General features: G+C 45.0%; 1 protein-coding gene across 2 annotated transcripts in view; it reads left to right on the top strand.

The window, feature by feature from the left end:
- The window catches only part of EMC1 (ER membrane protein complex subunit 1), a 38,277-nt gene that overhangs the window by 199 nt on the left and 23,599 nt on the right, over positions 1-14,479 (top strand). The window contains exons 1-9 of one of the 2 annotated variants that reach the window (XM_033922516.1): positions 102-254; positions 1,840-1,964; positions 2,141-2,206; positions 3,306-3,399; positions 4,458-4,586; positions 5,524-5,650; positions 8,381-8,530; positions 10,925-11,092; positions 13,867-13,938. In XM_033922516.1, coding sequence (XP_033778407.1) covers positions 2,188-2,206; positions 3,306-3,399; positions 4,458-4,586; positions 5,524-5,650; positions 8,381-8,530; positions 10,925-11,092; positions 13,867-13,938 — 759 coding nt within the window. In that variant the 5' untranslated portion in view covers positions 102-254; positions 1,840-1,964; positions 2,141-2,187. Of the gene's footprint in view, positions 1-101; positions 255-1,839; positions 1,965-2,140; positions 2,207-3,305; positions 3,400-4,457; positions 4,587-5,523; positions 5,651-8,380; positions 8,531-10,924; positions 11,093-13,866; positions 13,939-14,479 lie in introns of those variants that run through there. The other variant, XM_033922515.1, reaches the window with a different exon arrangement.

Here is a 14,479-nt window from a genome sequence, read left to right as displayed (position 1 = left end):
CGTGACTACGCCCCCCAAGCCCCGCCCCCTTCATCCATTTCCTCTGGAGCCTTTTCTAGGGTTACCCTATGGCTCCAGAAAAAGGACCTGTTGCTGCTATTGAAAGTAGTGGAAGTAAAACCCGGATGTCTCAATCCGTCCCCCTTTCGGGCGCCTTTTTTGGATGAAGAGACGCCCATGCGCTCACAATTGTCCCCCTGAGGAAGGCGATGGGATCGCCGAAACTCGTATCCCAGTCGGGACTTGGACTTTTGGTATTTTGCTTGTCTTTAAACTTCGATACAAACTGCCCATAAAGGAATTCTGACCACTTGGTTGGGTTTGACATCTCCAGTGCCTCCTCTTGTTGGATTTGCTGTGCTTCGGGGCTTGCTACCTTCTTTCCCCTTTCCTATCATCCCCTTTTTCTGGAGCCATATGGTAACCCTACTTTTAGTGCTTCTCTCTCTCTCCCTCCCTCCAACCCTCCTTCCCCACGGTGCTTCTCTCACTTTCTCCTTCCAGCCCCCTCCCAGGTGTCTCTCTCCTTCCAACCTCCTCTCTTGCTGTTTCTGTCTCTCCCCTCCCAACCAGCACTACCCTATTCCTTGCTCTTTTCTACTACTATTACTATTAATTATTTCTATAGCACTACCAGACGCACGCAGCACTGTACAGAGTCACAAAGAGTAAGAAAACAGTCCCTGCTCGAAAGAGCTTACAATCTAAACAGGCAAGACAAACAGGATGTCATGGATATAGTTAAGGGGAACGGTTAATTTTCTCCAGCGCTCTCTTCTTTCCATAATGCTTCTTCAGCCCCTCCCCTCCCGACCTGCGATGCTCATTCTTCAGCTCTCCCACCTCCGATGCTTCTTCCCCTCATGTCCTCTCTATTCAGCGCCCGACTCCCTCATCTACTTTTTCCTGGGCTGATGTAATTCAAACTTTGGGCAGGTGGCAGTGAAGTGAGCCTGCTGCCGCCAGCCTGGCCTGGAAGCTGCCTCGCTTCAGCAACTTTCTGTTCCCACATAGGTGCGACCTGCAGAGAGGCAACCTCTGGGGAAGGCTGGCAGCAGCAAACTCATCTCGTTGCTGCCGGCTGCCCGAATATTGAATTATAGCAGCTGGGGAGGAGATAGTTAGGAGAGCCAGCTAAACCCAGACAGACTTCCCCATTTCAGAAAAACACTAACTAAAGGGTAAAGGGGATGGGACTTGATATACCACTTTTTCTGTGTGATTTACACAATCAAAGCGGTTTATATATTTTACATGGGTACTTATTTTATACCTGGAACAATGAAGTGTTAAGTGACTTGCCCGGAGTCACAAGGAGCTGCGGTGGGAATCAAACTCAAAAGCTCTAACCACTAGCCCATTCCTCCACTAAAACAGTGGTACCGTATATACTCGAATATAAATCGGTTTTTTTTGGCCCAAAAATGGGAGTCCCGGTTTATATTCGAGCCAATACACCTCCTTCCAAAATTTTTGCAGGCTGCTGCAAGACTCTGCACCCTGCTGCCCTCCCTGTCCTAACCTCATACCTCTACCGCTGAATTCGTGGGAGCCATTAAGGAAGCCACTCACCACTGAGCAGCAGTGTTAAATTGCATGCCTGCTCATGCTTCTCAGCAGCCGAAGACACTCACGGAAGCCTGTTAACAGCGGGGCAGGAACTTGGAAAGTTCGCTCCTGCCCGCAGCACCTCCACCGAGGATCGGCAGTAAAGGTATGAGGTTAGGACAGGGAGGGCAGCAGAGCCTTGCGACAGTCTGTTGTCCTGTTCCAGCACTTCGCTTTGAATTCCGTTTTATGCAAGATCTTCACATTTTGGCCTGGTGCCCTGTTTTTCAGGAGACAGCAGTATGTCGGTAAGGTAAAGTTTGCCTGTCTGGATGCTTACCAGGCATCCAAGAAGCTTATCGTTGCTACTGAGAAGAATGTGATTGCAGCTTTAAACTCCAGAAATGGGGATCTGTGTGAGTTACGACCTGCTTTCTAATCTACCTTTTGGAATAATGGATATCTTAATTTGTAAGACTTGAAGAAAAGAGTAACGTGCACATGACACTGTAGAATTATTGTGGGAAATAAGAGGCTATTTATTACATGGTGGCAGAGATGAGCATCAGGATCTGACTTGCTTATTTTTCAGTATGGCGTCATGTGGACAAGGGAACTCCTGAAGGGGCCATAGATGCCATGCTGACATCTGGACAGGGTATGTTATGTTAGTGGAACTCTCCATACAGCACTGCAAGCTACTTTGGTCTTTTGTGTTGTTTTCTTCCTGTGCATTCTTAAACTCGCTTACGTGTGTATTTATGTCATACTGGGTTGGACCAATTGTCCATCTTCACGGTGGCCAATCCAGGTCCCTAGTATCTGGCCAAAACCTAAAGAGTAGCAACATTCTAGAATCTCAAGAATAGCAAGATTCTGGAACTCCAATGAGAGCAACATTCCAAAGCTGAGATTGTGATGTCATAATGCCTCATTCTACCAATGCCTCAGAGCCAACTTCATCAGTGATGTCACAGTGGCTTGATTGTCTTATACTTGGCACATGTAAGAGCATAAGAATAGCCATACTGGGTCAGTCCAATGGTCCATCTAGCCAAGTATCCCGTCTTCTCAGTGGCCAATTCATATTACAACTACCTTGCAAAAACCCAAATAGTAGCAACATTCCAGAATCTCAGCGTAGGAAGATTCCGGAATCCCAAATAGTAGCAAGATTCATAAGAACATAAGAATAGCCTTACTGGGTCAGACTGATGGTCCATGGTCAATCCAGGTCCCTAGTACCTGGCCAAAACCCAAGGAGTAGCAACATTCTATGCTACCGATCCAGGGCAAGAAGCAATGTGTGTGTATAAGCCAGTGCTTACTGCAACCTCATTATGGCCACAGAAAGCATATAACTCCCAGAGGTGAGGACAGGTGACATTTCTGTGGGCAGCTTTCCTAGGTTATAAACCCTAAACATGGGTTTTGTGACTTCATTTGGGAAGTTTTCTGCTCTCATACAGCATTTTTCCAATGCAGGATTCAACAGACAGATAAACCGGTTCAGTTTTCATAGAGGAGACTCAAACAGTGTCCAACTGTTTAATATAGATATGTAAAAATGAGAGAGTTTACTGCATGAAGATCAGTTCAACAGCCCACTGATAGGATGAGTTGATGAACTGGTTGAATGATCTTTGAGGGGGGCGAATGTCGCAGCTGATGAATAAGATGTCTCACCTTTGTCTTTAAATCATGTTTCTTTGTCTGATTTTCACCAAGAAACATAAATCTCCTTCTCTGTTCTCTAGATGCAGTCACTGTGTCTGGTGGGGGCCGACTTCTCCGTTCCTGGGAGACAAACATAGGAGGCTTAAACTGGGAAACCTCCTTGGAGACTGGCAGGTGAAGTCATCAAGTTTATTAAGTTCTTGATATACCTTCCATCAAAGATATCTAAACGGTTTACAGTGAGAGAAATTATATATATTTTTTAAAGATGAAATTAAAACCTCTTTTTTTTTTTTTTTTGCTTTGTAAAAATTAAGCAGGAGGTTGTTGACAACACATAACTCCCTTCGCAAAATATTGTCACTGACTAATCACCCTTCTCAGTAATTGATGGACTCTATATGAATGGATTCCTCCTTGCATTTGATATCTCAATTACATATTTTGGCCACCATTCTGATATATAACTTATGGGGAAAGGTTCGCTCAAGTGCTTGCAGCTATTATGACTTTAGAACTAGTCTTGTCAATATAGCTTTAATGCAAGCTGTCATTGGAAAATGGTTGGTCTTCCTCACGCAATGTGTGCACACTTGTCTCTGCTTTAATACGAATGTGTGTGTGTGTGTGGGGGGAACTTGCATGCATAAGCTGATGAAATGTTTGGCGTAGGTATGAAGCTACCCAATTGCATTTATATTAGCTATCCAGCGGCTTTGCGAGGGTAGGAGGTGCCCGGGGCAGTGGCACCCCCTGTTCCCTCCTCTCTGCCCCCCCAACTCCTTCCATGCCCCCATGCCACACTTGTGCCCTCCCTTCACACTCTGTACCTCTTTAAATCTTCACCAGCGTGAGCCGCTTCTCCGGCCTGCTGCTTGCGCTGGCGTTGGCTTTCCCTCTGATGCGATATCCTGGCCCCACAACCCAGAGGTGATTTCAGAGGGAGCCAAGCCGGCGCGAGAAGTAGGTTACAGTAGTTGCTTGCGCTGGTGATGATTTTAAAGAGGTATGGGAGGTAGGGAAGGGAGGGCTTGAGCGTGGTGTGGAGAGGTGCCAGCGCTAAGGGATGTCCCTTCCTTTCTCCTCACTACGCAACTGTTGGTATCTGATTATTATGATTGTTCCGACTGTCCTGATCTTGTTGCATCTATCTGATTATTTCTGTTCAGTTTTTTCTCGTTGGAAAGCTTTGTGATGTGGTTTTCAGAGTAACCTTTCTGGCCTGGTTGCAGTTTTCAGATGGCCAGTTTGGTTGGCACTCAGGGTATGGTGAGGTACGTGGCTGTTCTGAAGAAAGGCGTTCTCTCCCTGCACTACCTCTCAAATGGACACCAGAAGTGGGCGGAACATTTACCCGAAAGGTAGGAACTTCAAAGTGGTGAGAGTGTTAACCCTGCCTGGCATTGGTTGTGTCTTAAGTTTTAGAATGGATCTGGCTTTTGCTGAATTTCCTTTGGAATCTTTCCTTTTTAGTGTTTTTCAGTAGAGAATTCCTGTTATGGTGATGTAATTTCTGATAGTACAAGTGCTGCCCGTCAGTGTCGCTATGCCCACATTGCCCCTCTCCTTAAGTCACTTCATTGGCTCCCTATCCATTTCTGTATACAGTTCAAACTCTTCTTACTGACCGACAAGTGTATTCGCTCCTCAGTATCTCTCCTTTCCATTCTCTCCTCACACTCCCCCCTCGGGCACTCCACTCATCAGATAAATCTCTCTTATCTATATCCTTCTCTTCTACGGCCAACACCAGACTCCATCCCTTCTACCTTGTTGCACCGTATGCCTGGAACATCATGCTCCATGTCAGGTAGTATTCAAATCCAGACCCAAAGTCCACTTCTTTGAAGTGCTTTCAATTCCAAACTCCAACCCACCTTCTAAGCATCAATATCTGTCTTATCATTCCCTCTGTAATTCCCCTACCTGAGCCCAGTGTATTGATGCACCTTCTTGTCCAGTTTGTCTGTCTTGACTAGATTGTAAGCTCTTTTGAGCAGGGACTGTTTCTTCTATGTTTTGATGTAAAGAGCTGCGTGTGTTCAGAATCTGCCCGTGTAGTTTTGTGGGGTGAACAAGGTAGTCGATAGGACCAAAGATCTTTTGACACCATGTCTAGCCTTAATAGGCTGCAGCTAATAACCTTTTGCTGTATTGAAATACTGACTGATTAGGGGCTGCATAGACTACTCAGAGTGATTATCATAGAGTCAGTAGTTCTCAGTCTGTATACTGATGCATCTGGACTAGTCTGGAGTAATTCAGGGAAAGACATCATTTCCCTTTTCTCTCCAATAGTGAGACTGTCCAGTACCAGCTGGTGTATTCTTATGGGAAGGGTGTGATCCATGTCCTTGGAGTAGCTCCCCAAAGTTACGTTGACATCATAACCTTCAGTATGGAAGATGGAGAAATTACCAAACAGGTAACAAACACATTGTGATTGTATTTATTGCTATAAAAAGATTTTGAAATGACTCTGTACCCAGAAAATCATAATTAATGCCCTGGATTTCAGCGTGGGTTTACTTTTGAAATGCATGGTATTGACTCTGGTCCTGCATCTAAATAAAAAGCTATAAAGTTTTGAGGGTGAACTTGGCTCCAATATTTCTGGAGGTTGAAGCATGGTAGAAGATAGAAAAGAGCAAAGGCCCGTAGCCAGATGATGAATACACTAGGGGATGTGTCCCTTTAGGGGTGCCAGGGCAACTTTTCTGCTACTTGGATTCCTTGCTGTTTTACAGAGGTGTTCCCCTTTTGTCTCTTTTTATTCTTGGTTTGGTTTATTTATATCCCGCCCTTACCCAGGACGGGTTCCAAAATTACATAAAAAATCAACAATAAATAGACATAGTAACATAGTAGATGACGGCAGATAAAGACTGAATGGTCCATCCAGTCTGCCCAACCTGATTCAATTTAAATTTTTTTAATTTTTTCTTCTTAGCTATTTCTGGGCAAGAATCCAAAGCTCTACCCGGTACTGTGCTTGGGTTCCAACTGCCGAAATCTCCGTCAAAACCTACTCCAGCCCATCTACACCCTCCCAGCCATTGAAGCCCTCCCCAGCCCATCCTCCCCCAAATGGCCACACACGGACACAGACAGTGCAAGTCTGCCCAGTACTTGCCCCAGTTCAACACTTAATATTATTTTCTGATTCTAGATCCTCTGTGTTCATCCCACGCTTCTTTGAACTCAGTCACAGTTTTCCTCTCCACCACCTCTCTCGGGAGCACATTCCAGGCATCCACCACCCTCTCCGTAAAGTAGAATTTCCTAACATTGCCTTTGAATCTACCACCCGTCAACCTCAAATTATGTCCTCTAGACAAACAATACAAGACACTATTAACAACGCAAGGCAAAAATACAAACAATAAAATACATAGGCAACCAGCACTTTAGGGCTTTAACGCGTGGAATAGCGCGCTCTACAATGCCGTGCGTGCTAGATGCTAATGCCAGCTTTGTGCTGGTGTTAGTTCTAGCCGCGTAGCGCTAAAAACGCCAGCGCACCTTAGTAAAAAGGAGCCCTTGGTGTCATCATCTCTTCCCTATTCACAGCACAGTCTTGTTCTTCTTTGGAACTCCCAAGTTGTGGGTTTGGAACAGACTGTTGACCGCCTGGGGCTTTTCCAGATCTGTGGTTTTGTTTGCACTTCGAGACTCAGGTTTTGCTGGGTTGGGGGGGGGGGTGGAGGGGGAGGATGACGATTTGGCAAGATTTTGGCTCATAGATAATTGTTTGCGGATATGTCTTTTTTTCATTTAAACTTTGCACTATATATTGTGCGTTATGGGGGATGGGGGTACCGGGTTCCTCTTGCTTCCTCACAGTGATTTCATTTTCATGCTTTCCAATTGTTCTTTGGTGCTTTTTCTTCAATAACCAGTTTTATTCTATAACGGGGTGGGGGATGGAGATTTGGGGGTTGATGTTTGGTAAATAGTAGACAGGATGTACATACATTAGAGATTTCTATTCCGCCATTACCTTGCGGTTCAAGGCGGATTACAAACAAGTTATAAACGATGGGTTACAATGGAAGATCTGTTGTCAGTAAGGGTTGTACCTTGTTCTAATGCATTTGCTATGTAGGTCTTTATCTATAACCCCCCCCCCCCCCCCAGTTTTAACATAGAAAAGAGTAAAGGAAGCAAGATGGAAGAGACAGAAGGGGGAGAGTTACAAATATCATGAGTTGGTGACATCACCTTGAGTCATGTGCATTGCGTCTTTTATTAGTCCCACTTCTTTACTTTCCGATAACGTATCAAAACAATTTACACTATGTAGAATCTACACAAAAGAAGGAGAAAAATGAGAAGGAGCCAAAATGCAACTGAAGTGAGTTTGAGCTCAAGGGACAGGAATATACCTCAAATGCTCTAATGAGCTAATGATCAGGGCATAGCAAGGCTAGAGTTTATAAAGTTCTTCCCATGTGCAGAAGAAAGCTTTTGAAAGGCTGCACAACTGCATACACATGTAAAAATGCACAGCTGGAAAGAATGTCCACACGTCTTTCTGACGTAACATAAGATTTTATTTATATACCGCAATATGCCTTTCGGTTTGTTGCAGTTACAGAATACAACAAAGAAAAAATTAACAATAAAATTAGAGGAAGGCACATAGAATTTCCCTGTCTGTCCTAAAATGGGATCACAGTTTTAGCTAAAGTGTCTAACAAGTCTCAAGTCTATTTAAAAATTTTTATACCGCCTAATCAGACTTCTAGGCGGTGTACAGCAATCAAAATAGTATGTAAGGTACATTAAAATTAAGATAAAATAAATAAATTAGTGGCTAAGACATTACTAGGGTAGATTAGTATACGAGAGCAACAGAAGAGACGTACATCCACAGGGGGGAAGAGAGAAAAGAAACATGGAAGGGAGAAACGAGAGGAGGGGGATTGGGTCTTGTATTGGTTTTGAGTTGTTTCTTCACGTAAATAGTTTGGTATGGAGTTCCAGAGCGAAGGGGCGGTAACCGTGAAATTATTGGATTGCAAGGTATTTATTTGTTTTAGGGAAGGAACAGTGAGAAAAACTGTATATTAAAGGAAAGAAAGAGAAAATAAAATGCTCTGCAGGGTCCCTTAGCAGTGGGTGACTAACGAACTACAACTTGTTTGTCGCTCAGGTAAAGGTGGCGGCTCCATGGATAACCACCCTGAATGGCGCCTGTGGGGTTATTGACCAGGGACTCCTAGTGTGCGCAGACAAGGGGACCCGCTCTCTGTATATCCTGTCACTGGAAACTGAGCTGCAAATGAAAGACATCCCGCTGCAGGTGAGGAATTGAGCAGGTGGCAAATGCTGGATTCTTAGAAAAAGAGAATTTAAAAGATCGTTACTTGATGATGTTAAAGGTAAATGGGGAGCAATGAAAGGGATTTCCTTGACTGAATTTGCATACATCCTTTTCAAAATTTAAGAATCTTTTATTTGAAAAGCAGTGTTAGTTGATGGAGCCGGAAGTTTGCCTTTTCTTTCTGTTACATACAAAGGGGCCTGATATTCAGCAGGAATTATCCCTGGAAATTTGATGCTGGGCCAGGTCTGGACTCTGGCATTGAATTTGAGTGTACCAGAAAAAACATAGTTTAGTATATATACTTGAATATAAACCTACCGTATTTTTCGCTCCATAAGACACATTTTTTCCCCCAAAAGTGGGTGGAAATGTTTGTGCGTCTTATGAAGAGAATATAACAATTCTACTCCCTCCCCCATACCTTTTTAAATTCTGGTGGTCCAGCGGTGTATCAGCAGGAGTGTGCTTTCCGCGCTCCTGCCCCTCGCTGGACGGCTGCCTCATCATATCTTGCAGCGCAGAAGGTAGGAGCGAGCTTTTCGCGCTCCAACCTGGCCCCATGTTGCTCTCTGAATGGCTGCCGTCAGTTCTCATGAATCCCATGAGATCTGACGGCAGCCATCCAGGGAGTGGCGCGGGGCCAGGCTGGAGCTCGCTTCTATTTTGTGTGCTGCTGGCTGCAAGATATGATGAGGCAGCCGTCCAGCGAGGGAGGGGCAGAAGCGTGGAAAGCTCGCTCTTGCCGATACACCGCTGGACCATCAGAATTTGAAAAGGTACCAGTGGGAGGGGGGTGTAAAAAATTGTTAGTCAGCTGGGACGGATCCCTCCTGTCCCAGTCTACCACTAGCCAACCAGAGAGGGGATGGGGGACAGGGTACAGAGCCTGGCAGGGAGGGAGGACAGGATGCAGAGTCTGGCAAGGAGTGTGGGGTTGGGTGCAGAGCCTGGCAGGGAGTGAGGGGGGCTGGGTGCAGAACCTGGTATATTTTATTAAATATATTAGTACACAATTTGGTTCAGAATGTTTTTTTTCTTGGTTTTCCTCCTCTAAACCTAGGTGCGTTTTATGGTCAGGTGCGTCTTATAGTCCGAAAAATACGGTAGATTTATAGGCATTCTTGGTGTAGGTACATGTAGTAGGGGGTTAAGATCTGGGTGGATAAATTGCTTTGAATATTGATCCCCAAGATTCTTGGGTTCTGGGGGACTCCACTTTCAGACACATTTCACAACAAGCCAAAGCATCTTTCTCACAAGAGTTCTTTAAAGAGCAAATAGCTTCTCTGACCACATGTGTTTGAGAGCTGATCTGATCTGTAACACTTAGCATTGCCTGACCCTGATCGTAACATTAGGAAGAGAGGTGTTGGATTACACTTGGATTTTAAAAGTTAGTAATTCTTCTTCAGAAAGGTATTATGAAGTGTTGGGCTTCCAGCAAACCTCCTGGGTACTGGCTATGGCGGGCAGACTTGCACCAATTGGCCTGCTGGGAGGCCAGAGATGTGAAAGTCTCCCGGAAAGGATGCTGGTGTTTCTTGGAAACTTGGTCTCCGGACATATGGATTTTGCATCATAAAGGATGTAGTCTCCTCTTGAATGAGTTGTGAATGTTGGGGGGTGTTTGAATGATAGGGGACGGTGGGGGGGGAGTAGGTGAAGGGAAGGGAAAGCGGATTGAATGGCTATCGGTGTGGGGGTTTTGGGTCATGAGATGGGTGGGACTGTTTTTCTTGGTGTTGTTTCCACTTTGTATATGGGGGCTGGTGGGTGAAAGTAGGATGGGATGTTTCAGTTCCTGTGCTAGTTAGGGATGGGGGAGGGAGGGGTTCCCTCTGCCTAGCGAGCCAATTCATTTGGCTTTGATACTGTGAATTACAGATATAGGATTGAATATTGTCCTACTCTCTGAGTTTGGGCCCTGGGGATTATAAGAAACAAGATCTCCGACTCATTATTTTCCTCTTTGGTAATGTTGGATTATGGCAATAATGTTTGTTAAGGCAGCAGGATGGGAGGGGGAGTTTGGGAATATGCTTTGTATTGAAGACTGTGTGGCGTAGTGGTTACAGCTACAGCCTCAGCACTCTGAGGTTGTGGGTTCAAACCCATGCTGCTTCTTGTGACCCTGGGCAAGTCACTTAATCCCCCCATTGCCCCCAGGTACATTAAATTGTGAGCTCACTAGGACAGACAAGGAAAAATGCTTGAGTACCTGAATAAATGACATGTAAACCATTCTGAGCTCTCCTTGGAGAACGGAATAGAAAATTCTTCTGGTTCTTGAGGTTTGTTATGAGACGGTTTTTGCTCTGTATTGTGGGTGGACATTTGGTTGCCTCTTACTCTGCTCTTTTGCTTCTCCAGTCCCTTGACTTGGAATTCACTGCTGACGCCGACCTGCGGATTTTCACCACGCAGCCCAATCCTGCTGCTGCCTCCAGGGCTCAGTTCTTTCTGCAGCTTTCTCCGAGCCACTTCGTCCTACTACAGTACAGAGATGGGCTCTTCAGCCCTCTCCGAGACTTCCACCAGGTACGGCTACACTGTATTTGCTTATAGGTCACATTTATTTTTCTTCTAAGGTCATAATGCTGAGAGCCTGTTAAAATGATGTAAAGATCTGTGTTTACAAAGGGGTATATCATAACCCAAAAGACAGCAAAAGCGAAATACTAGCCATTTCAGAATTTAAAACTGACTCAAAAGCTGATTGCTCTGTGTTCTTGTTTGGTGGCATCATCTTTCCATCAAAGGTATTTACTCCCAGTCCCGGCAGCCACTAATGGACCAGGTTTTCACAGGACCCCTAATGAATACACTTTGAGACACGTTTACATACAGTGGAGGTAATAGGCATGCATTTGCATTACATCTATGCCAGACCAGTACAGAATGAATTGGTTATGTCCTACCAGTGGATGGCGACAGAGAAAAAATAGTCCCAAGAGCTTCACCATTGAAGGGTTTCATTCATAAGAACATAAGAATTGCCATCTCCGGATCAGACCCTGGGACCATCAAGTCCGGTGATCCGCACATGCGGAGGCCCCGCCAGCTGTACCCTGGCCTAGTTTTAGTCCCCATATCACTGTATGCTTCTCAAGGGAGATGTGCATCTAAATCCTAGAACGCTGGATTCTGCAATTACTTCCCCTGGGAGAGCTTTCCAGGTGTCCACCACTCGCTGCGTGAAGCAGAACTTCCTGATAGTCGTCCTGGAATGTTCAGTATTTTTCTCTGTCTCCAATCAGATGGAGAATGGACTGAGCAGTTTCTTCGTAGCTCTTGACCTGGTTCTTCCTGTGCGACAGTTGAGCAGGGGGTTATGCTGGTCATCTTGTTCAGGCTATAGTCTGAGCATTCTCGTTTGAGCTTAGGTGAGGCCTGGAGATGCTGAGTCCTTCCCCTTTTCATCCAGATCCTCTCCTGACCTCTGAGGTGACTTTGGATTGTGAAATAGAGAATGACATGGGGACAAATTTGTCCCCTGTCCCCACAGGAACTCAATTTCTCTGTCCTGTCTCTGTGAGTTTTGTCGCTGTCCCTGCCCCATTCCTCTAAGCTCTGCCTTAACAAGATTTTAAAGTGTTTGAGGCTTGTGCAGATGACAGAGCTTGCAGGAACGGGGCAGGGGCAGGAAAAGAACTTGCGGAGACGGGAAAATGAGTTCCTGAGGGGACGGGGAAAAATTTGTCCCCATGTCATTCTTATATACCGCCATACCCAGCGAGTTCTAGGCGGTTTATATCAATTATGTTAGGATCCGCGTGGACAGCAAATTGCTGTAAATCTGCTGTCCACGCGGATCCTAACATAATTGATGTAAACCGCCTAGAACTCGCTGGGTATGTCGGTATATAAGAATAAATTATTATTATTATTATTAGTGTGAAATAAGGCTCTTCCTGCTTCTAGTTTTATTACATTGAGATTAGTCCCCATTTTTTTCTTGCTTGCACGACCTGTGTCCCAAATATGGACATTCGGTTGAGGATGGGCTGGGGAGGGCTTCGATGGCTGGGATGGTTAAGAGTGAGAGTTGACGGAGACTCCAGTAGATGGAACCTAAGCATACTACTGGGCAGGGCTCTGGGTTTCTGGCCCAGAAATATCTAAGAAAAAGGACCATTTAAACTAAAGAATTAATTTATGGAGCATGTGTGATTGGGCAGACTGGATGGACCAATCGGGTCTCTATCTGCTGTCATTTACTATGTTAACAGTATAGCCTTAGTGGCATGTTGGCTTTAGTCTTTTTCAAATGTCAGCTATGAGCACCATTACATTACATTAGAGATTTCTATTCCGCCATTACCTTGCGGTTCAAGGCGGATTACAAAAGAGTTATAGATGGTGGGTTACAATGGAAGATTATTTGTCATTTCTAGAAAGGTAAAGAGAAGTCCGGTAGTTTTAGTGTGGCGGGAAGAAGGAGGTAGGACGGAAAGTGTGATGTTAGGACTGTTTCAGGAATTTCTTGAAGAGTATAATTTTTATTTCTTTTCTGAACATCTTGTAGTCTGGGGTAGATATCAGTAGATTGGAGATTTGGTTATCTAGTTTTGCTGCTTGAGTGGCTAAGAGGCCATTGTATAGTTTTTTCTGTTTTACTACTTTGATCGGGGGGAGGGAATGGGGGGGGTGTTTTTCTATGTCTGGCTATTCGAAACATTGAACATTCCAGGCTACACGGTGCACTTACAGGGTGAAGCTTTTGGCACTATTTTTTCTCTGTCTCCATCTGCTGGTAGATGGATATAACCCATTCGTTCTGGACTGGTCCGATAGTAACTAAAGGTAAGAAAATTATCAGGGTAAGAAGCATCGTTTTCCCATCTCTTTCATGTATATTCATTAGGGACATCCTGAAAGCCTGACCTCTTGGCAGCCCTCAAGGATTGGATTGAAAACCCTTATGTAGCCTCGAGGAGGAAGGAGGGGCCAAGCCAAGCATTTTCAAGGGAAAAGAAACGCAGTTATAAGCAAAAGATTGGCTGATTTAGAAACACATTAAACATACTGTATCCTCATTTCTGTTTAACCAGTAATAAAGAATGTATAATTTAGTGCTGGGTGATGACTATTTTGGGATTCTTAGGTTCATAAGCCAGCACCAAGAATCTTGAGTACATGGCAGGGCCATTATCTTGTGCAGAAGTCACAATTATTTGTAGATGAGCTAGACAGAGTATAGAAAACCTCTTAATTAACTTAGCAAAGGCAGGTGGTGGTGATGTTTTCTGTCTCCCCCCCCCCCCCCCCCCCCGGCACATGGTAGCATCTGTCCTCTTTTCTTTTGTTCTCAGACTGCTTTGGTAAGCTTTGCTACTGTTGGAGAAAAGACCGTGGTTGCTGGTCTTCACTGCAAGAATGAACTGGTGAGTACTGGAGCTCTAAGCTGGAGTGAACTGGGGCATATGATGTGTTGAGTGGAGCGCAGAGGGCGTGGGGCATTCAGAATAGCCTGTAGAACTCAGAAGAACACGGGTGGTATCTTCTCATCGAGTTGGACTCTATACATTTGATATGTAAATTGACTGCCATACGCCGTCAGGCGCTCCGACCAAGTCACAAGGTGTGGGATGTTTATGAGTCCTGGAGAGCTGATCATCGCTGTTGAGGAATAGTTAACTCTGCACTCCTCCTTGTGGTGTTGTTTTCAGGGACTGCTAGGAGGGGTTGAAGTGGGGTTGAATCGGTTGGGTTGTGTGTGGATATGTTTTGTAAAAGCTTGAGTTCTTTCAATAAGGGGATTTGAAAATTTTCAAGAAAAACATAAAAAGAATATGGATGACCAACATAGTGTCTGCAGCTGAGCTGAATGAAGTGAAGGGGATTCAGCTTAGCATCTGGAGCTGTTATGGACAGTGGGGGGGGGAGGGCAGTCCACCCCAGGTGCTGTCTTGGTGGGGGCGCCGG

Source organism: Geotrypetes seraphini, chromosome 15 (assembly GCF_902459505.1).
Source record: "Geotrypetes seraphini chromosome 15, aGeoSer1.1, whole genome shotgun sequence".
Lineage (NCBI taxonomy): Eukaryota > Metazoa > Chordata > Amphibia > Gymnophiona > Dermophiidae > Geotrypetes > Geotrypetes seraphini.
The sequence above is the reverse complement of the archived record's forward strand: the minus strand, read 5'-3'. Positions and strand labels throughout refer to the sequence as shown.